Source organism: Bombus bifarius, unplaced genomic scaffold (assembly GCF_011952205.1).
Source record: "Bombus bifarius isolate JDL3187 unplaced genomic scaffold, Bbif_JDL3187 scf7180000008307, whole genome shotgun sequence".
Lineage (NCBI taxonomy): Eukaryota > Metazoa > Arthropoda > Insecta > Hymenoptera > Apidae > Bombus > Bombus bifarius.
This window is the reverse complement of record NW_022884583.1, coordinates 314106-340982: the sequence shown is the minus strand read 5'-3', so window position 1 is coordinate 340982 and position 26877 is coordinate 314106. Positions and strand designations below refer to the sequence as shown.

Below are 26877 nucleotides of genomic sequence, written 5' to 3'. Positions count from 1 at the left end.
TACTTAGTGGAATAATTTCGAAGAAAAGTTAAGGGCGAGTGCCGATAGATCCCACGGAAAATCTAATTAAATCGAGCCCGCAGAAAAACTGGTTTCATCGAGAGGTAGCTCGAACGAAACTCGGCTCGTAATCTTGGGAGGGCACCTTATCAGATCGTTATCAACCGATCTGACCGCGTTCCTGCTTCTGGGTTGGTCACGATCCCGGGGTCCAATGGCCCTCATACCTTCCCACTCCTCTATCCCTCTCGTGGATGCGGGCCTTACTTACGTACAGTACCTTAATTAAGCGTTATGACTCGAATTCCTTGTTAAGCGAACACGTAGCCTCCCCTTGTAGCGCACTCGACCAGATCCTCCTCGAGTTTCGTACAAATTTGTGACCGTGTTACTCGAACGGTTCGCCTGCCCCGTGAACCAACCGCGTTCGATGCTTTTCATTATAACTTAAACCTTTAATTATGTACGTATATGTTCTTTCAGCTAGGAAAATTGGTATCTTTTCTCACGATTAACGTTTCGGTTATTTCGAAACGTGAAGAGATAATGGCTAAATCGTAGTCGAGTTGGAGGAAGAAAAATCGAAAGAAAGGCGAGGATTAATAGAGACAAATAGAATTTGAGGGCACTTTGGCCTTTCCTCAGCACAGCCAGAAAATAATATTTCTCGTTGAGCCGTCAGTAGCAAAATGGCGCTCGAATTAATTAATTACACGTTCACCAGGACTGGTAGGTAACTCGATTTCGCGCAATTGAGTTGTTGGTTCGGAGGCGGGCATCCGGCGGCCCCCTCGGCTTACCTACGTTTCCTCTCGGCTGTTTCCCGCTTCCAAGTCGTCGGCATTATCGATATTTGCACGCTACGATAATTATCGAGGCTTGAGATCTCTCCTCACGCCTCGATGGCGCGCCGTTTTAATTCGCCCCTCTTGTGTTCCACGGTTATATCCGTAACCGTCGGGGCTCTACGGTGGCGTTTTCTGAAAAATTGCGGATATTCATCATTAAGACAGTTCATTTGCCAATAATTCATTCCTGAACGAATGTGGACAGTATAAAGTTGTTAAACTACGATAACGCTCTTCAACGTCTCCAACAAAACGAATTCGTGAATTATTTATGACTGTTTAAGACGTTAAATTTAATTGCAACGATGTCTTGATAATACAAGCATAACCTTCATCCCTGTCTTAATAAATATTCGGTTGGATGTAAAAAAACATCATTTCGTATACGCGAATCTCGAAACGTCACGTTGGTATGCGATAATTACGATCATCGATGAAAATAGCTGGAGGCTTCTATACAAAATGAAAAAACATTCATACTGAAACCTATGCTCTTTTGTCTTGTTGCTCCTTATTTGTTGGACTTTCTACTCTCTCTCTCTCTCTCTCTCTCTCTCTCTCTCTCTCTCTCTCTCTCTCTCTCTCTCTCTCTCTCCCCCTCCTCTCCTCCGTGTGTATATATACAGCTGGCTCGACAGTGCCAGAAGCACTCCCGTTGGATATAATATATCGTCCGGATTAGCGGAGCCCTCTTATTGTTTTCCACTCTTGCGAGGATCTGCTTCAGCCGCCCCTAGCTTCGAAGCGTATTCTCGCGTTTCTTTCTCCTCCTTCTACCCTGAAATGGTGCGCTCGCGTCCTTAGTTATAACTTAATTACAAGAAAAGCTGCTCGTACCGGCAGACCGGCTGCCTCGATGCGATATATATTAGATTTCCCGTCGTTAGAAACTTTTTCCGCCGAGAAATTATATCCTGAAAAGGGGGTGAAGATGGAGACGATTGGAGAACGAGGTTGGCTCTGGACCAGACATTCGAACATCTATTAAATCAACCGTTCAACTTCTTTTACTATCGCGGACTATCTGAAACAGATATGAAACGCGTAGAACTTTAATTTTGTTTTCCAGGGTTGCTTAAATTTTACTGTATTGCAAATTACACCGACAGAATAGACGGTAGAATAGTTTGAATGACCAGCCGATGCGTAATCCCGTCGATTTTATTTCTATTTCAAAATGTCAGACGTCGGACACGAGACGATGATTCCAAGTTGCCTCGACGAGAGACGTAACGTCATAGTTGTATCGAATTGCGGATCGGCGGCCGATATTTAAGATGTACATACGCCGTACTCACGGCAACCTTCTAATTACCGCGTAATTATGAGCATCAACGCGGACGGCCGTTCCTCTTGGTAGCTTGTAACGCGACCAAGAACCACGATAGGGTCGTGTCGTAATCGTCAGGACTAGGAGAGGTAGCCATGTGCTGTCGCGGCTATTGTGCCAATTAAGGCGAATTTCTGTCGTTATTATTTTTCAATGGATTACACACGCGTCTCCCGCATTTGCATTCGATGAATATTTCATTCGCCATGGGGCAGGATGTTTCGCGACACGGAAAACGACGGTTAATTAATCGAACGTGCAGGATAGATTCGACGTGTATACGAAAGTACTCGCTTAACGGAGCGCATTTACTAGATGGGAGATAAAGGCTGCGTGTTTTGGAAGCATCGATACGTCGCGGCATAAAAGAGTCAATTCTGAAATTGGGTTCAAGGTGCAACGTTGTTAACGAGCGAACAGCTGCAACTTTGCGGTGCCGACTCCACATCGAGGCAAATTCCCAAAAGGGCACCGTACGTACAATTTAGTTTAGAAATTGAGACGAGAAATCCTTTGTTTCGGCAACAGTCCTGCATGTAAACACTCTGCCATCATCTTTTCCTCTAATCAAAAGCTCATTAGTCAGCATACAGCATGCGTTCACGAGATCTGATCGCGACGAATCCGCCACCCGGGTGTCGTCTAGAGTCACGGTTATTTTTTTCTGCTCGCACGTAGCTTCGGTCTCGATTGCTCCCGGCCGAGGCGTTTCCCTGACGAATAAGTCGACTCCATTACCTCGCCGCGTGAAGCACTTACGTTCGCCCCCTGTCTCCTCGTCGCGCCGGATGCTTCCTCCCGCGGTGGCCACGGAGTCGCCTGGAAAACCATCCCCCGCAAGGTAAGGTCCGCGTACGCGTCCCTACGAGGCCGTTAATGGCCCCTCGTTCTCTTCTGGTCTACGTGCAACGAAATGTCGTCGCGCTACGACCCGTCGGACGTGTCTGCACAGTTTCACGGTAATTCCAACGAAAATACCGTAATAAGAAAAGACGTGCGAAAGTGTTGGTTGTCCAGGGCCTCGATTCAACGATCGTTCTTTCCGTGATACGCGACGGGTTATGATTTGAGTTTAATACGATGAGCGATCATACTTTGTATAAATTGGTTACCTTGAGAGAAAGTAGCGGCAGTTGGATTTGGATATCTGTACGAGACCGTGACTAGTTTAAGGTGTAAGTCACATTAGTAACCGGCTATTATTTATGACAGAAATATTTAGTAACTTCAAGTACTTTATCTTCTCATGTGGTAACAGGTTTCATAAAATTATTATAATAACGACGCCACAGTAGCGTCACCGGTCGTCAAAACTTTCTATTTCGGATTTCTTTGAATTTTATCCTACGCACAAATCGAAGAAACGATATCCGATGTCTAGTACTACGCTGTTTGGTATTGTTCGATAGCTAGTGGCAGCATAAAATTTAATCAACAGAGTGGTTTCTTGCCAACAAGGGATCGATAAATATAAATCTCTGTGCATGCACCGATACGTATAAGATCCAAATACTACACGCTATATACGTAAGCATTATTGCGTCCCGTAGGCCGGCCCACGGATCGCGTCGAATTAACCTCGTCGTAAATTACGGCGCCATTTTCGAATTGCCACGGGCGAACGAGGCGGGAACCGGTGGATCTTGAGGAAGGGGTGCAAGATCAGGCGCGCGTGTCACAGAATGGAAAGCAATAAAAGAGGGGCCAAAGCTCTTTATGCATCGAATGTGCGCCACGCGACCCCAACCCTTCTCCGATCATCCTCATCAATTTCAAATAATTTCTCTGTGTCGCGACCATCTTTTCTTCTCCCTCTAACAGCGTGTCTATCGATGTTGTGTTTTTCTTTTTACCCCTCCTCCGGTGCATCTCGTTCGTTTGTCACGCCGTTAGAGAGGGGCGAAAGAAACTAGCGACAGTTCAGCCCCATCGAATCACGCGCGATCGTCTCGTAAGCAATTATTCCATGATCCGTCAGTTTCGTCGCGGGATTAGCGTTTCGAGGACGATTATCGACCGATGATGGATCGACCGACGCCTGAAAGCCGCGTACAGGGCATCGAGATCATTTAATTGGATGGAACGCAGTTGGGACGGTTTCTGCACCCGTATAACGCTCGTTAGCGCGAAACGGAGGGACAAGCGAGAGCGTTGCCAGAGTAGAAATCCAGATGAAACATCGTGGCTTCCTGGAAACCCTCGCTGGGGAAACGATCTGGCTGGCCTTTATACCTCGAATGATCCTGGCCACGCGGTGAACGCGTTCATGGATACTTGTTTCTTGTGCCTTGTTACCTGGTTCAATCAAGGAGATAATATGCAGGATTTTATCTCTGTACCCGTGGGATCTTCTGCTTATTTAGCAACGGGTTGCGTTGAATATTATACAAGTCGTTTTCTTGATTATAATGTTTCCTCTTGTAAATAACTACGTCAACAGTCATTTGTCACTCGCTTCTACGTGTATCGCGGAATTCACAAATCTTCAAGAACTCTCTCTTTGCGTTTAGCGAAGATTTCGAAGCGCACCAGAACGGGTCCTCCCGAAACCACATTCTCCAGAATCTCTTCTTGAAACGTCAACTTAATCGGGATTAATTAACACAAATTTCTTCAGTCCTAAGAAAACTAGCTAAAGACAAAACCGCCGACAATTAGGCGTCGACGATTATTTTATCCTCGCAAGGTCGGAGTCGAGACGGTTTTCAAAGTCACCGGAGGCCACGTTAGCGGCGGGCGTCATGGAACCGGGGGTTGCAACCCTTTCGCGGGTGGAGCAAGTCTCATAATAAGAGAGAATGCTCGCAACCACCCTGTATGCTCGCAGGGGTCCGTTGACAAGGCGGTTGCCATGGAGACGGAAGATCAAGTGGGCAGAGGGGCGGCGTGGCGGGTTGAGAGGGGCGGAGGGACACGGGGTGGGGTTGATTTCATAACGGCCGCCATTATCGCGCCCTCCAACAGTGCTTTCCTCCTTCTCCTCCTCCTCCTCATTATGTCCTGGGCGGAAGGGAATATTCTTGTTTTAAAATAATCGCCGCCAGCCGGCTCGCGAATGGCGCCGTTTGTAATTGAAAAGTCTCGGCTCACGTACAAGAACGCTGTTTCCAACGCGCATTTCTTCCCCTATCTGTCTCTTTCGTTCCCTTTCCTCTTTTACTCTGCGCTTTCTCTTTCCTTCTACCCTTTCTTTCGTCTCGTCTGGCTGCTTCTCCTTTTTCTCGAACTTTCCGGTTGCCGCGGATTAGATTTTCTCGCGGTATCGGGGACGCTCGTTCGCCCGGTTATCTTGACGAACGGGGATTCTGCAGCAAATGGAACCAGGACCTTCCTAAATTTTTATTTCCATGCATTATCTTAATACCGCACTGTTGGAACTCTCCAAGTTCGGAAATCGCCAATGGATTAACGAAGAATAGCGTCCCAATGTTTGCTCGTTAGATCAATTTTGTCGAGGAGGATTGTTCGCCGAACAATCGGCTGTCGCTTGGTCACCAAAAAGAGACACGATCAAATCTGTTCGACTAGCTTTGAACGATCCAGCAGCGATTTCTCATCGCTATTCAGGCCCGTTACGGCGGCACGATTCTCCCTGCTGTATTTCTACGCTGGGAACGTGGTTTCCATATCCAACGTCTCGGTGCATACGTATTACAAGATGGTTCTTAAAAATTGATGAGAGGGCCGGCACCACGCAAACTAGACGTATCCAGATCCCGCATCTGGTATTCATGGTGCTCCTTCGATGAGAGAACGACGAGCGGAAGGAGGATATTTGGCGTGACCCAGGCGTGAGAAGAAAAAGCAACATATAACGTGAAGAAGCCGGGAAAACACGTGTTCGCTGAATTCAGTGCGATTAGAATATATCGCGACGGGAATGGTCGAGTGCAATATCGTTCCCCGGAAACCGCAGCCTTGAAGCCACCGCACGGCGGCGTAAGTGTGGGGGTGTGGTTAAACTACCGCAAAGCAACGAAATGTCAGCATTAATATTTCAACCGTCTCTTGTGCGCCGGCCAACGGTCGACTCTATGCTTATTACACTTATTGTATCGTGGCGTGGTTTAAATATTAAAATCTCGTTTTCCTTTGGACGTAGAAACGCGGACACGCCGGAAGACCGCGTGGATTCAAGTCGATAGAGTCATCGAAACACGCCGGTTTTCATCGATAGACCCTTATTGAAGGATACTTGATTGGTTTTGTCCGAAAACATTTTACATGGAAATTAAGATAGTTGTTGTGATGATTAATATCTCAAGATTCCTTTCGCACTTCTTCTATATTCTATATTCATTGAAATATTTTGTGTAATGTTTATATTCAAGTTGAAACGCTATTTAAGGCAATAATATTGCATCGTATTATAACGAGGTCTTTTTAATTTTATTAAAACACTTTGCTAAATCCTTACTTGATACGATATATAAATTAATCAAATTAATTCTCATGGTATTCCATTTTAAAGGTCTACCTCAATAAAAATATCAAATCTGTACTTACAAGCTACTTTCATAAGATTTAATACAATTAAAGATTACTGACGATAAGACACAGCAGCATCCGTGACTTGAGGATAAAATTACAACAATATTATTAACATCCATCGTACATTGCTTCAAGACGCCAAAGTAATAGTTACATATTTACTATCATTTTCTCGATTAATATATCCAAAGCGAATAAAGCCTTCGATTATTATCTTACCCATCAATCGAACATGAATACAGTCATCGAAATGTGCTGTTCAACCCCAATCAACCCCATCGGGGATCAATCCACCGCATATCCTGCAATCGATTCTGCCGTTACATTATTTCGCGGCGGCCGTTGACTGGACACAATCGAGCCGCAGTAATCGCGTTGTTTCGATAGTGCTTCTGGCCGCGAGCGTTCTTCGACAGCCGGTGGAAGTCCGTCGAGTCACCTGTCCGCGGCTAGCTGTCGGCTAGCTGTACAGGTGTCCCGTCCACGTAACTCGAGTGAATGGGAATATGTACGTGCACGAGGTGGCACTCCGCGAGAGCCTCGCGCACGGCTGACCTTTATGAATACTAAGGGAGAAGGGGTTGCAGCGCAGACACGCGATTCCAAGCCTGTCATAAGGCGATCCTCTCGAATTAATAAATGACCGGCTTGACTGTTATCCGTTTGTGGTGAATACGGATATCTGGATGAGCAAATGTCGAGCTCGGTGAATGCTCGAAATTTTCGATAAAAAATTCATGACTACGAGGGGTGGAAGATTGTGATTTTAGTATAAATAAAGGAATGAACAAGGAAATTGTATTATTCGCAAACCTTTCTTACTAAATTTTGACTTTACTATTTTATTAAATATTTAAAAATATATATTTTTAATGATATCGATTTGTGTAAAATAGTTCATGACAACGGACCGAAATAGTGCGATATTCGCCGGTTACAGGTTAATTTTCAAGTCTAAATAATTTTTCTCCTCATATTATTTTAAAGAGTATAGTATATAGTTCTTGTAAATGGTCAGACGTGTGTTTACGCAGTCGTAAACGACCTACGAAAAGATGGTGGTAAGATGAACGTGTTTAGAACCCAATTCGACGATCGGACCTGTGAATACTGTATAGGTGCATGTGCAAAGGTAACAGCTTTATAACGCCCGGGAGACTTCCCACGAATGCCCTCGAATTTATCGAAGTTCGTTCCCTTTTAAACGTTTCAAAGGTTTCTGACGTTGATTAATCGTATCGAGAAATATTCTAATCCAACACGAGATCGTTCGATTTGCATGGTCACTGTAACTAAAAGTATCGATCGTCACGTTGATATTTATGGATCATAGCGATCGCTGATCAATTTGATTAACCTTTTCCTTTCGAATTGGCAAGGGACATCGCCTGGGGCACTCGTCGCGCTCTTTGTGACTAACGCGCCGTTGGAAAAGTCGATGGACACGCGAACGAGGTCGTCGTTCATATTTAATGTAAGCGTGTGCCAGTTTCCAGTGGCAGTCCTTCGTTTAATAATGAAAATGCGCGCATCAAGGACCTCGCATTGTTCGTTTTCCAGACTTGCGCGCCGATGATCGTTAGACCGAGGCGCTCGCATTCCCGTTTCCTTTTTCAATCCGGTCACTCACGATTGTTTCAGTTCTTTGTAACTTATTCTAGCGATTATACTCGCTGTGATTATGTCTCCTTTTGTACTAATCTACGTTTTACCTGCTTCAGAAAATCCCAGAGAAACACATTTATTCTATCGAAACTCTATTAAACTTCAAGGGATACGTATTATTATATCCACCAATAAAAATCAACAGGGTAATCTTCGGCCTGCCTTTCGTAACTGTTGAGGTTTCTCTCGGAGAGAGAAAATAAGGGGATGAATGTAGAATAGAAATATATTTAAGTATAAGTACAAATATAAGTACAATGTATGCTAGTCCAAATCCGCACGCTGGCAGCGTTACTTTGAAATAGACGTCGAAGCCACGGGCCTATGGGTATGTGAATTTCTTTGGTTTTACGATTGAATTGATTTTCAAATTCTAGGCAAAAGGATTTTAGTTTTTCAATTATTTCTGACTTGTGTCGTAAGTTTCCTACATTTATATATTATATGTAAGAAGAAGAAGTATAAAGTTTCTCGCCTAATGACTCGACTTCCATAGGTCCATGTATATCCGTGTAAATTATTTCGCGGGGTTTAATTGCGCGCTTAACTTTCTCGTGAAAACTCGACCCATGATGGTTCCCGTACACGCAACCTTCGCAGAAAAAGTTACTGTCATCCACAACTTTTATATTCAAATTCTTAAAAAATTTGCTAACGTGTTTGATGTTTTGGTGACTAAGCCACTCGTTCCATAACTACAGTGAGTCCGCGTTTGACTCCGTTTTATTACCAAGATTACAAACTGACGGTATAATAACTCGCATATCGATCTTATACAACTTTCCGATGTCGGAACCTCTAGCGATTACTTTCCGGTTCTGTAAAAATATGCATTCTTTCACTTTCTTTAAAATGCTGAAATATTCTCCCTCTTCGCGACAAATTTAACGGAAAATACATTTCTTTTCATACCTGGTACGTATAAAATATCGTGCATTCTACCTGCTAATAATTTTTATGACGGTTTCTACCTCGATATTTCCTTTGCCGCACGCATCCATAAAAGTACCATCGCCGACCTGTATTTTTACGGTTATTAGAATTTTTTGAAGACACTGAACCATTCTAGCAGACCAACTTACCTGCGATCTTGATTTTGATTTTTGGACTGCCAATTGTCTCTGCTGTCGTCTCTTTGATTGTTTCTAAAGCAATTCTTACTGGTGTGGTCTTTTCTTTTGCATATAAAGCATCTAAAGCAATCTTTCTTTAGATGACCAACCTCTTCACATTTAAAGCAGCTTGGTCCTTGCTTCTCGTATTCGCTTCTGCTTATCTGTTTTTGCTGTTCCCTTTTGTCGTTATTGTCTTTTATTACCAGTGCCACTGACGCTTGCTGATCGTCATCGTTTTTCCATCTGAACTCTTCCATTATCAGCCTGATAATGAACTTGTGTAAGGTCTTCTTCTCATCATCCACCGAATCCTACGCACTGTGAAACTGGTCAAACTTCTTTGGCAATGTCGTTAAAATACGTGTAATCAGCATTTTCTCGCCAATTTCACTCCCAAGAACTTGCATCTTCCAACTTTGACAAGTTGCGAGCAGCACTTTCAGATTCTTCCCACTTAAAATCGAAGAACTATTTCTAGACTATACTTATCACGCACTTATCACGCACTGTATTCAGCTTCTTCCACATTTCATGTGCTGTTGTGCAACTTAAAAGTAAATCTTAAAAATAGATCTAGCGGTTTCCATTCTACTGCGGCGACAATCAATTTTCTCGCAGTCTCATCTGCCTTTAAAAACCTTTTACAGGCAGTTTCTTTCTCCGTACTTTCGCCTGGATGACGCAGATTTCCTTCACACACGTTGATCATGTCGTCATCTTCCTCCAAAAGTATACGCATAACAAAGCGCCACTGTTCTTGCACCAGTTTTCTTTGCCACGCAGCTTCTCGATCTTCACACTCGCTGATTCCATTTTTGTTTTATTTTTTTTTCACACAACACTCTTACTCACTTTACTTTGCACAATACTTTGCCACTTTACTCACTTCGCGTTTCTACTACCTAATTCACAGCTCTGGGCACATAACCCGCCAAGGTTTATCTCGGAATAGAGAGAGGAAATGCGTGGATGAATGTATAATAGAAATATATTTAAGTAAGTACAAGTACAATGTATACTAGTCCAGATTCGCACGCTGACAGCGTCACTTTACAATTGAGCTCCGAAGCCATGGACTTCTGGGTATTTTTATAATTAGGAAGACTGACCTGTCTATGCCCCACTACACCTTCTGTGCAAGACTTGTTCCTAGAAAAGGCCGTAAGACCCTTCGAATTGATTTAGAGCTAAACAATATTCAATGGCTTCGAGAACTAAGAAAACTAAACACTAGAGAAGATGTAGAGTTTTCCTAAAAGTGAGAATCACTTCAACAGTAACCTGTGTTAATAGCTACATGGTTTTATTAACAATCACAATGACTACAACAAGTATTAACACACCATTGTATTCGCAACAGTATCTATACGTTACATTAATTGATCATGTAGAAGCATATTAATTTTCGTATCATTCGTTAGTACTTTCATGCGACTACAAATATTTAAACAACATTTTTTTACGACAAAAGACTGCTTTATATTGGAAAATAAGGGAATATGCCGAAACTTTTTCTAGCATATACCGATTTCCGAACGTTCTATCGAAATTCTAAATGTCTTAAACTTCAAAGAGTGTAAGCTGTTATATTCACGAATCGTCGCAGAATTCGATGATGCTTCATATCAAGATGCTTCGGTATCCCGAAGAAATTCAAGAAACACAAAAATCAGCAGGATACTCTTCACCCTATTGCTTCGATATGTCATCGTTAGAGCCTGCGTTATTTTCGAAGCCGTGGGTCGCGTAGATCCGACCGTATTTGCGCTGGGTTATCCGGCGGGCGTCGCCGTATTGAAATGTCGCGTGTGTTGAGGAACGAAACGGTAGCAGAGGAAAGGTGGGATTATCTGAATACAGTCGTTTTCGGGGGTGAGTTGCGAGTCTCTGGGGGGTAGTAGGTGGCCGGCCAAGGCCTCTCCGGAACTATCCTTGCCTCCCTCGTGATCTATAGCGGTCATCTACACTGCGAATTACCACCATCTTCTTTCCACTGATCCTCTATATACGACTTAGAATAGATTATTTGAATATCGATCGATGGTTCGCCCTATTTCTAGGAATAGCTAGAGGGGACAGTCGTCTGACCATGTGTTGCCATGATTGGCCGTGTTTTAGCATAATTCGACTGATTGATAACAGCTCCACTCCCGATGCTATGTCTGGAATCGTATTTACGCGCTCCCCGATTTAATCAGTCCCGATGTGGGGGTACTGAGCGGATCTATGTCGAAATTATAGGGGTTAGAGAAGATGAACTCGTGCGTCAAGAAGATTCGAAGAAATTCTGGTGAGATCCAGCGGCTGATTAACGAACTGACGTTCTTCGAGTCTCGTGAACCAGATGACGTTTGGCAAGACATGCAGCTAAGTTTTGAATAAAATTTGGGTAACTGAATTCCTCAAACAAACTATGAATAACAATGAAGCCTTGTTCCGATGTGTAAAGCTATTGGCATTTAAACGACTTGATGTTGGCAAATTCGCGCTAGTAAAATGATTTCAAGTTATCGTCTAATCTGTATGAAGCTTTCGGATAAACGATATTCGTCGGATAAACATCAAGGTCGAGTTAAATATAAAAATCGAGACGCTACTCGCAATTAGCAACAGCGATAAAAATTTCAAACGAGTAAGTAACGTCCAGTCCCAGGCTGGGACTTTTGAGTCACAAGAGATCGGCAGGACGCATCGTTTGTTAATTGTCGCGTGGATCTTTATGGGCAGATATCGCCGGTCGGGACAGGGCATCAGCTAACGCTCCCTACTCGCGGAAATTCTTTTTGGAATCGCATCTATCATTTTTACGAGAAAAAGGCAAAGTTTCCCCGGCGGCTTTATAACGCGACGTCACTAACGAGGCCCCGTTGCACTTTTTGTTGCAGCCAGCGACGCGCTCGGCCGAATCGATAAGGAGCCAGCCTCGCCGGAATCCATACAAGGTGAGTTTGCACAGAGTTTCATCGTCCGTCTGTCGTCCGCCTTAACCTCTTCTTCCTCTCTCCTTCTCTCTTCCTCTCTGTTCCTCTGTCCAGCGTTCTCTCTTCCGTACGAACCACCTTCGTCCTCTCCTCCTCTCCCCGTCGTCCAATCGCGATACGATTAACGTACCGAAGGGTTTAACCTTCGCCGATGGCAGGAACATAAATTTCACAAACGAATAATACGACACGGCGGAGTCTGAGCGAAAGGCTCAAGTATCGGCATTATAAATCCGCGTCGTTATTTCTTAGCCAGCTTTTTGCCCGGCACGACCGATCGGGCCGGGGCAACATCGTTTAATTGCAACGATCAGGCTTTTACATTGTGCGCCCCTTGCGGGCCGATGCGCCCGTGTACTCACAGAAAATCCGCCTCTGGAAAGGAAACCGGGGACACCGCTGATTGAGAAATTTTCAGAGACGACAAAGAAATGGAACACGAGCCGCCGCCAGCGTCGCCGCGGACACGGACATTTTATTAATCGACCGACCGTGGAACGGGATCGGGCCCAATCGCGAAACCAGTCGTTCGAAAAGGATTCATCATCGTCCCGTGTCTCGTATCTTCTTCGTCGTTCCGCTTCGTGTCATATGGCCGACTGTGTATCATACCATATACATATTTTACATTTTATCTGTTAGCAAATTCCGAAGTAGGGTTTGTTAAATGCATGTAATTCTAGTTCGACTTATCGATCGAAATATTCTCTAATGAAGAAAATACCTTAACTAAAGAGAAGGATGTTATGACATCCAAAATTTTGAATCGCAAGTTAAAGTAAGTCGAATTCGAAATATCCCAATTCGTATTTTACCAGAAATTGGCAGAAAATTGAATGATCGATCTATCGTACTATCTGAATTTGTAGTACCTTATCGCATTTTGAAAGCTCCTTTCGTAAAATTCAAAATCGGTTGCCTTTCGCGGAAGAATCACGCAACGTCCAAAAATTCCATCGTCACTCTCATTTATAGAGATAGAACGTTGTCGACGCTGCATCCTAAGGCTAATCCTTTTCCACGTAAAATATGTCGTAAAACCAATTACACTCTCTCGTTCACCGCCTACCAGAGGCAGCACAGTGGTTTTGTCATTTGCCTGGAAGAATTCTTTCGTGGCCTTTTAACTTGGAGCATTATCCGACAACCTTGGCTCGTTCTTCGGTCCAAGGATTCTTGGTCCGGCTCGTAAAAAGGGTAGAATTCTCCCTAAAACGAACGAAGACGTCGTCGAAACCCTAAAGCTTGGTGAGATTTTTTCGGTAAAAATTCGACAACCGATTGAAAGAACGTTTTTCAAAAGTTTTATCGCCTCGTCGAAAGGCGATGGATGTTTGAAGCGGCGGCGTTTCTTCTCACGCGACAGCGGAAAGGGAATCGAGGATTCCAGCGGATAATTTAGGCTCGCGTGAGAGGCATCCCCCTGTTTCTGCGTGTGCATTTCTGCTGACCGTCGGTGTTCGCCTGGAAAACGCAGCTCGTCGGGGCTGTCACGTGTCGCGAAGTATAACACGTCGAGGATCGCGCCTTCAGAGAACGTAGCCGGTAATAACAGAGCCGGATCTTTAACGAGCCGGATCAGCGGCACGTTTCGCGCCCCTTTCGATGTACATTACGATCGGTCTGTCTTTGGGATGTCAAAGAAGCTTAGACATCGACGATGACAGTATCTTATTCGAACCGAGACGAATCTTGACCTGAAACAAACATACCCGTCAGAATGACTTGAGAAGATTTCAAAGTCTTTCAATTATCTTGAAATTGTTAAAAATATGCAAATGTTATACATAATAGGAGTCCGCGTTCGTGTAAGTGAATTCAGTCAGCAGATGGTAGCTTTTTAGTTATTTCTCTCGTAGACAGTTCTTGAAATCAGAAAAATGTATACTTTAATTTTGCAAAATTTCGTTGGTGTAAAAATCGAGTTAGTTCCTGCTGGTGTCGTCAACGCGCCCCTGTTTGTAAAACTAAAGAAGAAAAATAGTAATATACAGATCGGGCAACTTCGTTCAGTTCCTCGGAACACTTCGCATCTCGTCGAAAGCGCTCGTCAGTCCCCACCGAAAAATAAGCATCAAGAACTGCTGATGTTAACAAAGCTTTGGAAGAGACGCAAAAAATCAGCCCGGTTGTCCCGGACTCTCGGAAACGCTGAACCGGTCGTTACGAGCGAAAGAAGATTTCGAAGATCCTGCGAAGAGGGCCGCGAGTTCGGCACAATTCGTCCCCTGTATTTGTCTAGCGGAAGGAGACGAAAATCGAAAAAGAACGAGAACGATGGCGAAGCTAGCGGTCGTGAAACGAGAGAAGGAACGACGAGGGACACCATTGGCAACCTGTGTTTTACTTTATAGCATTTAGCCCCGATTGTTTGTCTTATTGCTATTAGCCTCCTTCAATTAGCAATTGTATCTTTAATGTCGATTCCGTGAATCGGTTTCGACCACGAAGAGCGGCCTCGGCCAACCTTGGTGGCTCGAGGGGAGCCAGTAGGAGGAAATCGGGCGTCGAAGAGGGGATTCGAGTAGCAAGGTGGGAGAAGGGAACCACGGTTAGAGGGGGCATGTCATTAGGAGTCATTAATATCACGGACCTCTGTAATTTGACACACTTCCGATCGCCTAGCGCCACCACCGCCGCTCGCTCCATTTTTCTTCCTTCTCTTCTCCTTAAACCTGTCTATACACTTCCATCCACCCTTCGCTCTCGTTCGCTCCATCGTTCGTTCGTCTTTTGTTTGATTTCCTTCTACCGTGATCTCTTGGTTGGTGATCTCTTCGTCTTGAAGACTCTGATAAAGATCTTCGTGGGACCACCAAAGGGGTGAATCGAGAAGAAAAGATGTACGAGAATTTTCTCGATCTCTATCTATGGAAAACGCGATTTATAGCAGCGGCATGGGACGATGAAGTTAGACGGGTAGAAGGCCACGTGACGTGCTTCTTAATTTTCAACCGCGAAGCTTTTTGCGTCGTGCAGGCGTGACGCAGCACGGGTACGTTAATTAACGTGTTCTCGTGTCCTCGGTAACGAATCGTCGATAATTAACTCGGTCGGGATCAAGCTGCGCAACAGTGGAAGATCTCTCTAATCGTGGACGACTACACGCAGATCGAAATTGCGAAATCGGCCTAAGAAAGAAACTGGAGGTATCATTCGGAATGCAAGTAGCTGCGATCGATATGATCCACGGATGCTAATCGAATCGCTAATCGTTTATTCCTGCGTCGTACAGGCACACCTGTTCGACCGATATGGTCAGACCAGAGATTCTTTTAACGCGGGCTTCATGGAGATCTTTCGAACGGAGAACGGCCAAGTCCCTCATCATACTTTGTAATGTAAACTCTCGACGATATTTTCTCCGTTCTTTGTCTTTTTTCCCCCTTCGACTGCCACTCCTGTCTTTTCTTCGTTCTCTCATCGTGGTTTTAATCAAGGAAACTACGTTACGTCGAGATTATTGAAAAAAATCGTCACTCTATGCTCCTATGTTAGACTTGGACCTTGAGAAACGATCCAAAAGGCTGGAACGAGTGTTGGTACTATAATAGATGATTATCTGAAAGTTCTTTCGCTCTAGTCCCCAGGTCAAGGCGTAATTTATGGGCTGATTCTCTACCACCTGTCGATCGTTATCCGGTTGCTTCGATATCGCTATTGTTTCTCCCGGCATACACCTCCGCGGGTGTTTGTCCGGTTGGTTTATTCAATTACGAGCGGAGTAACAGCCTGATCTGAAACTATACATTCCCTGGATCGGTGTCGTTCAACCTTCCCCTATTCTACGTCATATTGAATTCATGAATCCTATTTCCATAAAATCGTCATATTCTACGTTATGAAATACCGATCTCGTCGTTCGTAGACTTCGATCAAATTGTGATCGTCGCTTGGTCTTAGCCTTTTCAGGATCGAATCTTTCTTAAGCCGTGGGAAAGTATTGCTAATAGAACGACATGTTTTCAACTTTATATCAAAAATATTCTTCAAACATAAAAATCCTCTGTTGAAACGAGATGGCAATTGAGTCACGAAGAGTCGACGACTGTCTCACATGTGACATCGTTTAACTTGACGTTAAATCCTAACCTAACTCAACCTACCGTGTTCCTTCGAGATTCCTAAGAACCAGCATGCAAATGGTATCGAGCAAGCGACTCTATTCCCAGAATTGGAGCAACGTGCGTGTTTTTCAATGCGTCGATTCCGCGGAATGGATAGATTCAGTATCGCGGCGGGATCGACGAGGATGGAAATGGTGATCGGTCGGCGGAACGGGGAAGATCGGTTTCGCTTGGAATGCAAACGAGTCGCGACGATATAGACTCGCACGACATAGTGGCGAGTGGTTCGGTCGCACGGCCGCGAGGACGATAATACGTCTTCCTGGTGATTTTGTTATTCAAATCGGCCGCCGAGGACCGCGGTGACCGTGGAAAACCGCTATTGAATGCCGAAACGGCTTCCCGACCCTCCCGCAAGAACCTTCCATTCACGCCCGCCAATCCAGAACGTCCGGTTCTTGCGTGGCCGGGTGTCCCTGGAAAAGCCGCTAGCTTACAAGCAAAAAGCTTTACCGCGTATCGTTCGATTCCCGTTAAGCTCCGACCGAGCTCTCACGTCTATCATTCGATTACTCAAGACGCGACTTTCGTGAATTCGCGCGGAGAGAAAATTTTGCCGATTTTCCTGTTACCGGAACAAATGGGAAAGTGGTTGGACACTTAATCGTCGATTAGCCTTCGTTAGATTTCGATGGTTTACGTTTAACCCCGCTATAGAACCTTCGGATTTTTATATTCCAATTACCAAACGAAAACTTTTCTAGATGACGTGTGTTTTTCGTATTTTTCAGTTCGAACTTCGCGAAGATGTCACTTAACGTTAAAGGAATATAATTGGGAGAAATTGAACGGGAGAACGTAACACACTTAAGGATATCTAAAAATACACAAATTGATTTAAGAATTGTTGACGCGATTAGACGTATCAATCGATTTATTTAGGAATTAGGGAATGTGCAGGTGGATTCGTAAGTCGAGGCAATCGAGTATACAGGTTGATTCATAAATTATAGATAAACACGTTCATTCGTGTGGTTCATAAATTGTAGCTAATACGATATATTGCCATTACCACCTAATGACAAAATCCTCAATCACTTAGTTGCCAATCTAATAATATAAGTACATGTAACTGTGTACTAGATACAACATATTGAATCGTAAATTGTGAAGTTATGTAAGCGTACAGTTAGATTCATTAATTGTATATACAATTAACACCAAATGTTTATTCGTAAATTATAGAGACACCTATAGAGTAACACCGAAGATAAAAAAAAATTTGATATACAAAATGACGAGTCAAGTTAGGCTCAAGGTACTGTACGCTAACAAATCATTTACCTGTTCTGTTAAGAAACAATATATAGACAAAAAGTAAATTTATAAGAAACGCCATATTTCATATATTTTATTATAAATTTATCCAGACTGCAGGAGAAAAATTTACTCGATTCTACACATATCCAGGAAACTCGAACGTCGAACGTCTCGACTTTTCTCAATTATCGACGATAGACTCATTCCTGCGTGCGTTTTTCCGAGAACGTCGGCCGGCCCGTTCGAGGCGATACGACGACAAAAAACCAGAACTACGGGAACGGGAACGTTCGCAGCCCGTTAACAAGCGTTTCCACCAGAAGCAGAGCGCACTTTGTTATTCGGATCGATGGTGACGAGGCGAACTGGTTTTGAATGTTGACGAGAGCGATTCACGCGCCCTGCCTGCCGGAGCAAATTCAAATTCCATACCGCGGCTTTCCCGGGGATTTTCAGATTTTTATCGTCCTCTCTTCAACAGCTCCACCATCGAACGTCCCGTACACGGAATATGCTGATCCGATCGACTGCTGACCGTAGTCTTCGCCCCTTTTATTTGCACACTCTATTCGCGGGTAGATGAGGAACGTTCGTTTCTTCTTTCCCGGTTTGATCCATAGCAGACTCTCTACGAGTCTTTGAATATATATTGGAAAGTTGAGAAGAGAAAAATTCATCTTTGATATGAAATTAATTCTTCGATATTATTTTTTCGTTCAAGTACTAATACTTTTTCTATTCCGAAACATGTCTATTTCTAAATATCGACAGTTCATGAAATTGAGGAGATCGACGCAAACGCTCTTTCGTTCTAGTAGAAAAATTGAAGATGGGCGGAAAAGAATAAAGTTATCATTGTGACTTTTATATTCGAAAACTAAGCCTTCACATTTTGAAATAGTTCAACAAAATTTTTTTACATAGAAAATATTTCTCTTAGATTTCTCGATGCGCAGCGAAAATAATTCCAACCGATAGAATAAAAGAAAAATACCTCTCTGGAGTAAAGTATAAAACAGTTTAGCTCCAAATTTTTACCATTAAGAATAGCTTAATCGACACCACTCGCATCCCATAATTTTCTTCCCTTTTAACGATAGACGCGATTATCCGTAATTCTCCTATGCGGAATTAATCACCAGAAGCATATTAGAATCCACGATTTCTTGTCGAAGAACGGCGTGACCATTGTCGATGGAAAAAACGTCGAAACTGCGTTCGCTCGGCTTGCACGCGAGCTAGTCGCGCGTGCAGAAGACACTGTACGGGCCGGCAAATCGCGTAAGAGGAAATGAAAACGAGTATAGCGAGTGTTTCTCGGAATGATGGAGGCAACGAGCGGGAGCGAAGAAAACGAGAAACACCGAGGGAACGGTCCAACTCGGAACGAGCTCGAAGACGTTTTCTTTCTTCGACATATTTCTCACGGGCTCGAGGACGACTTCCGTGTCTTTTTCTTTCATACTTCTCCCTCTCTTTGCTTTAATAAGGGATGCTTCGGATCTGACCGATTTCAATAGAATGTAACGTTCTATACGTATAATAAACATAGTCGTGGCTTTAGTCGCAGATCAATTGTGAACAAAAATTTACTTTTCAAATTTAAGAAAGATGGCATACTGTAGCAACAAGCGTAAAGGATTTTTAAACGTTGTTCGATGAAAGAAAATTAAGTTGTATTCTATGAAAGAAAATTAATTCATCCTCGCCCACGAAGCTTCGTACGATTCAATTCGATTCGAGCTTGAAAAGAAGACAAAGAAATTAAAAAGGACAGTACGGAGGGACTATTTATGAAAATGGCATCGAATTGAGCGGTGGGTGTCGGCGCCATTGTTGCTCGTTTCGCGACGAAGAGAGCAAGAAGGAGACTAGCAATTAGCAATTAAACCAATAAGTGTGCAATTGGTGATTCCATTAATGGGACGAACCGTTCCCACAGAAGGCGAACGCCGTTTTTCGCCGTTCGTCGCTCTGTCGACAGTTCCTCTCGCGCCATGATCTCCAATTGCTTCGAGAACGTATAATTAGTAGACGTAGAACGAGCTGGCTGCCGACCCCATCCTTCTTATTCTTCTTTTCGATCTCCTGACACGATAGCGTTACCGAGAAACCGCGAATTAGAGTGAACAATTTGCGAGAGATCTATTCGTTGGCTGGTAAATGGGGTCGAAATTATTCGTACCTTAAAAACGTGGATCCTTTCGAGAAAAGATCGTGGGGATGGGAAAACCTTGCAGTTGTGTAAAGTAATTAGAAATGTACAGAGAGTTCTGTAGGAAGCTTCGAGCGAACGTCGAGGAGAATATCGATGGCGTACGTTTAATAAATTCGTGTCCAAGTGTGGGCGATCGAATGGACTGCTGATAGTTGCACGATGTCCCACGCGTCGATTCTACATTAATTAAACGATCAATATTTATTAAGCTTATTACGGGATCCGGCGGCACAAGCGTGGTATTAATTCGATTCCGCATCCACGGTGGGGCCCGTATTTCGCTTAATAGGCGCCATATTGTTCCTGACGACGCAATAAATATGGACGTGGCCAAATGAAGACAATAAATTGTCAAACGCCCCCGCTGTCAGTTGCCTCCCGTTCTTTCATTCTCTTTATGCTTCCTTCCCTTTAATTTTCTGCCTTTTTCTTTCCTAATAACGATTCCGTTGACGTTCGCCAGGGTGTTAAAAAAATCATCGAATTTTTCCTTTCTTCTTTCGTCAGTAGTCGTATGAAAGGTAGTCAGAGCTAATTCGACACGATGCTCTAATTATTCTTTAATTATTTAATCGTTTGCAAGTGAGATTAATTCGATCGTCGATAAAGTCAAGAATGTTAAAAAGTCATTTCTTCCTGTTTCTTTATGGTTCCATTATGAAGCTCACGTTGTTTGAATCGTTCTTGTCCGTAACCCCTGCCGTCACGTTTCCGGTTCTACTTCCTGATCGCTTATTATAATCAATTAGCGACCGGCTATCTACCATCGACTGAAACGTTGTATTCCAGGGGTGCAACCCTCCTGATTTTTTATACACCAGCCTACGAAGGCTTCGAGGGGGTGGCTCTGCAACAGGCTGATGAGTAGTCAGATCCTTTCGGCGCTTTTTTTGAACCTCGAACCCCAATCGTTAGTTACGATACAACAAGAATATACAATTGTTGTTTCTTATATTTAAAAGAAAATGTATTCTCACGATACAAAATTGTTCTGTGTCGTTCGGTAGTTGATTCGATCCGTTTGTTCAGTCAAAGGAAGAGCAGACTTATCGTAGAACAGACAAGAGACAGAGAAAGTCGACTATATCGTTCTCCTCGCTCCCTTTCTCGAAGATCTTTTACGCTTCTGCAGAAACCCGATAGCCGCGTCAGCCATTAAGCCAGAACTGTGAAGGGCAGGGCAGAAGGGTGAGAGAGAGAGAGAGAGAAAGAGAGAGGGGGGAGGATCTCTTGCGCACACGTCGGCGAGGAAAAAGGGTGTCGATGTAGGGGAAGATGGTGTTCGGAAAAGAAGGGGACATGAAATCTTTTTAACACACGAATAACTAAAGATATTTCGCAGTATTCTTAAGACCAAACTAAATTAGATCACTCCAATAATTAATTCATTTCCTTCAACGTACACTACGTTACTTTGGTAGGCGACAAGTTTTCCAAAGTACAACTTTTTTAAACACACGAAGCAATTTAAATTTAAAAAAAATGAATTCCATTAATTCCATATGTCTTTCAACAATATTTCTGTTATCCACCAAAATTATCATGAAACAAATGCAAATTTTTATTCTTTTTATTAAAATTCATGCAGATGTTTTAAACATTAAAGCTGTAAACTCTCGTTAAGTAGCCATAGAATTTCGGTTGTCCATGTGTAGGGGCGCATGAGCTAGAGGACAATTCGTGTTGTTATTTTGCCTAGGAGTACCAACATCGTTAAGATATACATAACGTAATAATAAACCAACTCCGGGCAAAACAATGTCGCCGCTACGTGAACCGTCAAACAAAGGCGAATGGAAACTTTCCGGTACCCCTGGACCAGTATAAATAAACGAACACGATCGTAAGGTGACCACTTTCTCAGTCTCTGTCTCGAGCGATTTTATCAGCGATCAATACATAGTCTTTAGCGAATCGGTTAGTACCGAGCGTCTTAGCGAACATTCTTTTAACGACCCATATCGAGCAATCTACGGTTGACTCTGTATTTATAATTATTTTAAAATGTATTTGACGGTTCCAACATCGAATAATCCCGTCATTTAAACTACCACATGACCAACCACCCTCTACACATGGAAAGATTAAATTTATACAATCATGTAGAAAATTACAACAGTCCCCCACTTAATTATTATTCATATACAAAGCCATAGTACAATTCATTTGTTTGGAAGGAATAAGAGTTCCACTAAACAATAGTTGTACCAAAACGAAGCTTCTGGCGGAGGTGTTTCTAGTTAGAGAAGGATCAGGACAACCGGATCGTTTCTTCCCTCGAAACAGTCGACGAGAGGCGATCCCGGTACTATGTAATTGTCATTTCGCGGGGAAAACGATGGCCGTGTCTAGACGACGGTGATTGTAGCAAAAGGACAAAGGGCGACGCGGCCAGGTAAACGGCGCGGTTATGCGAGGAACACGGAGCGCGGACATTGCTACCTCGCCATATCGTGTAGCCCTCCGAAGGGAGTAATTAAATGTATTATCGGGCTCCACCACGATCGTTCCGAGACACGTTGAAGTTTACCGTTATTTTGCCCTGTCGTGCAAGATGTCGTCCATAAAGTCATTCGCGGTTGCCATTACATCTTAATACACTTGCCCTGCGACTTCTTGTATTCATCATTCGTCACTCATTTTGCGCCATTAGACGCAGTGTTTGTATTTTTGATTGTAGTCTGACAGTACTATACGATTGTTATCAAAATATATTAAAACAATGACTTTTATATATTTATGTTTGCTACTTTAATTAAGAAAAAAAATTACTTTTGATCTGACTACATGAGTAGGGTGTATGTATGAACTAGTCGAGGGATAAATAGTTCGCATAATTGAAATTGATACAACAGTAGTGTCGTATAATAGGAGTTTACGTTCAAATAAATGCATTCAACCACTGGTCTAGGTAAATTGATCTATTTTGCAAAGAATTTTGCAGTATTAAAAATAAGTAGAGAAAATAAGTTTGAAAAGTAAATATTCGAACCTTAGACTCTTCGAGTTTTCAAAATGAATTTTCTTCTTGTATAGAGAGAAATTATTTTAGGAAAGAGGAAATGGATAAGGGTAGGCAGATCCATTCGTCGTTACAGAAACGAATACCAAGGTCGATTAAACGCGTCCCGTGGTGAAAGTATGACCTCCTATATCCCGTAGAATTTCGTTTTCGCGAAAACTCGTCTGGATGAGCTTCGATGGTTGAAGCACGATCGGCCGAAAGCTAATAAAAAAAGCTCTGCTGCGGCCTGATAAGCCTGAGGGTATTTCACACTCGGACTGGCCTTGTATCCACGAAGGACGCTAATGTAGCGTTATTTAACTCGGTTAGATGTCCTCCCCTTGGCGGGGACTGGTCGCGAACAGCCCCGGGTAAAAATCCGGGGGTGCTCGTCGTCCCGTGAAAACACTGCGGGGGCGGTGACACGCATAAAATAGTGGGCAAACCCCATTTGGAACGTCAGGTGCTCGTCAGCTTTTTCAGGGGGAGCCTTTACATGGCCAGCACACTGTAATCACCCTATTTACCCCTTGTTGTTAATGAATTAGCCGTGACCACGATTTTAAACACCACAGAAGCCGGATTTTAGTTGTTCCGCTCTACTTTCACGAAGAATTTAATTCGAAATTCGAAATTTCTATGGTTCTACGTTGCTATTCAGTCTATGAATATTCGAATTTTTCTCGTGTGAACGTAACAGATATAGGATCATAACTGGGAATATTAACATCACGTGAATAAATTTCTTACTTTTTGACGCGTAAAAATTATATCCTAGAGAAGTGTATGGTCGTCGAAATAACTGGAAATTATCCAGCGTGATAAATTTGTCAGAGATTTATGAGCTTTCCATGGTGCAATATGACGGGTGCCATTCTAAGCGCGTTCGGAAATCATTGTCGCTTCAAGGATGAATATCGATCGGGTAAGCGAGAGCACGTGCCAGCAGGCAATATCCAGCGAATATGTTAAGAAAGTCGCATACATCGGGGTCAGTACAGCGTGAAAATAGAATGTAAAGTGTTCGCAGCACTGGCCGCCGGCCTTAGGCGCAATAGGGGTGGCTTCCATCGGGGGTCGGTTTGACGTGTATGACGTGCCGGCCACGTGACCGGCCTGCCAACTCGGCAATCACTGCCCCGTACTACGCCGGACGAATCTTAAATATGGGATATTCAAATAATCTCGCCACTTCCCTCCCCTTTTACCCACCCTCTGGTTTCCGTTTTCCTTCGTTGTCCGCTTTCTGCCACCTCTATGCGGTTTTCAAGCACGTGATGGGTCAATGTTTCAATGGATATTTTACAAAATATAACACGTTTCAGATAATGTTGCATTCCATGCAAGTGTCATACGTAGCTTTGAATGCACGTTCTTCGACGTAGAGAATTTGTATTGATACGAAGGTTGAAACGTTTGTATCCTAATTAATAACAGTTTAGCCTTCAATTAGAATTTTCGATGTTTCTAAGAAATGATACACAATGACCTGTATCTCATAACATCGTTGCAATTCTAAATGTACAGCATACGAAGCATCGTTTAACCATGATATCCATCACGCTAACGTACCAATTAACACATATTCCCTGCAATTGACACAATGTTGCGAATGTCGCATGGATCTTCTCGCGGTTGGCGCCACCTTCGTATCGCCGAGGCGAGAAAGCGACTCAGAAATCGAGTGTTTGCGAAGTGGAAGACGAGGAAACGCAGAATATCGTCGATAGCGGTCAGCACGAAGGCTTACCGTGCCATACATCACTGCCAGCCAGCAGCGGGGGTGCCCCCAGTAAATGGAGTTGGAGTGGCAACGTGGAACTCCCTCGCGGAAACCCTTGCTTTCATATGCATAGTCTCATTTCCTTATCGGAAATTTACGGTGAACGTGGCCGCGCGCCTCGCTCGGCCGCAGACCATTTTTCTTATCGCATCGCCGAACACGATGGACTTTCTAAGCCCTTAATTGCTTTTCGTCGCTCTTTCTCGTAATTGCCTCTGCGAGTATCTTCGTTTCCTACGCGTCTCCGTTTTGCCTTCTATTCCAGATTTATTCGTTGCTTTTCAAAACTCTTTGTTTCCTAGCAATGAAAACGTCGACGTTGATGGAATTTCGAACCTTCGAAGAATATATCTGTGCGATATTTTCAAACCAAATAAGTAAATTATCGTTCTCCGTTTGTATACATATCGAAAGCCATTTCTAGTGAACAGAATTTCTAACAAATATATTTATTCTTGTCAATTCTGTAAGATGATGTTGGAATATTCTACTGTTTACTGGAGCCATCTAAGAAGATATCTATCCCTCGAAGAACGCTATTTTCATTTTTCTTCTATTTAGATTGTCCTGTTTTTTTTTCTCCTCTTTTTTCTTGTTTTTACAATGGGTTTGACCATCTGTAATCGCAGACTGCTGCATCTCGATGCACCGTTATGCAGCGCAGCAGTCTTATAAGCGAATACACGAGTAACGAAAGCAGAGAGAGTGGCTCGCGTTCGTTTCAGAAGCACGTGCCAAGGGGTCTGTCTCGATTTCATTATAACGGTAGCTGTCGATGACGACGATCAGCATCGACGGTCTGCCATCCAAGTCGACTATTTACCGATCCTGCATCTGTCCCGACCCACGTTCGTCCTCGAATATCTCGTTTTCACCGCTGCTAATGGCGCCATGTGTCCAAGAATCTCGCTCTCGCTGCTTACCTGCCTCTTAATTTTACCTGAGCGTTCCATATCCGACAATCGATAGCCTCTGGCATGGAGCTGGCTTTCGTGGTTTGGGCGGAATAAATTCGACGCTCCGTTGACTTTAATTAAGAAAGTGGAAGCGTTCTTGGTTATTAGGCGTATAAACAGCTTTCGATGTTGTTCGTTCGAAAGATAATCGGCCGAGTTTCTATGGAACATGTGTTTTTTGATAATCGGACTTGGCGATCTTTCTGATTGATTTGCGCAATGAAATAATTGCAATCTCTCGGAGCTTTTGACATCTTTGTTCTCAGAAATCTTGATAGGGTTGAAACTACACAGAATCTACACTGTAGGAATTTCAATTGTTATGTAATTTAATAGAAATAATTTGTAATAATCTTCATGAACCCTCTTTGCAGCGACGTCTTTCGTTTAGTTTACACGCCTTACTAAAGTCATTTGTTTGAAGAGGGTTGAAACATACTCAAACGTATGTACTGATCGTACATAACAAAAATCTACGTTGGTGGGCAGTGTAGTAAATCTATTTTGTCGTATATGAAATTTCGTGAATTTTCTATTTACGAATGATTTTTGACTCCATCGTGCGACGTCGTTGCGTGAAAACCATGCGTAAGAGAACCATGCGTACGGAGGATTGGAGCAAGATTCACGCGTGTACGTGCGCGTGCGTAGTGAAGAAAGAGAAAGAGAGAATAAGAGAAGGAGAGGAAGGCCACGTGCCTTTGGTAGCACGCGACCAACCTAACGGTTTTAGACTCACCCCACACGTTGCTCGAAAACCAGTCCACCCCTTCTCTCGTCACCCTTGCCGAACCGCCGGCACCGCTGCTTCAAAACACGCCAGTGGAAACTGTTATTCCATTGGCTCGTGGATCTAGCCCCCTCGTGCCTTCCCCCTTTTTCGATGTGAATCCTCGGCTATAGTCAGATTCGCTTTAACTACCTCGATTTCTGATCCTAGGACAACACCTTTACCGCTGTCTAGGAAGAAACAGAAACCGAGTTTAGAAGACTCGAATCGGTGCAGAGAAAATGAAGGAAATGCAGTGAAATTTCACCAGTGAATTTTCCTGCGACGAGTTCCCTTTCTGGGTGAAACGAACTTTTATTTTTATCGAAA

The 26877-nt window shown here is 43.5% G+C and overlaps 1 protein-coding gene across 2 annotated transcripts in view; it reads left to right on the top strand.

Moving 5' to 3' along the window:
* Window positions 1–26877, top strand: part of LOC117212494 (POU domain, class 2, transcription factor 2-like) — a 122617-nt gene that overhangs the window by 82905 nt on the left and 12835 nt on the right. For both annotated transcript variants that reach the window (XM_033457386.1, XM_033457385.1), the window contains exon 4: window positions 12335–12391. In XM_033457386.1, the coding sequence (XP_033313277.1) occupies window positions 12335–12391 (57 nt within the window). The remainder of the gene's footprint in view (window positions 1–12334; window positions 12392–26877) is intronic.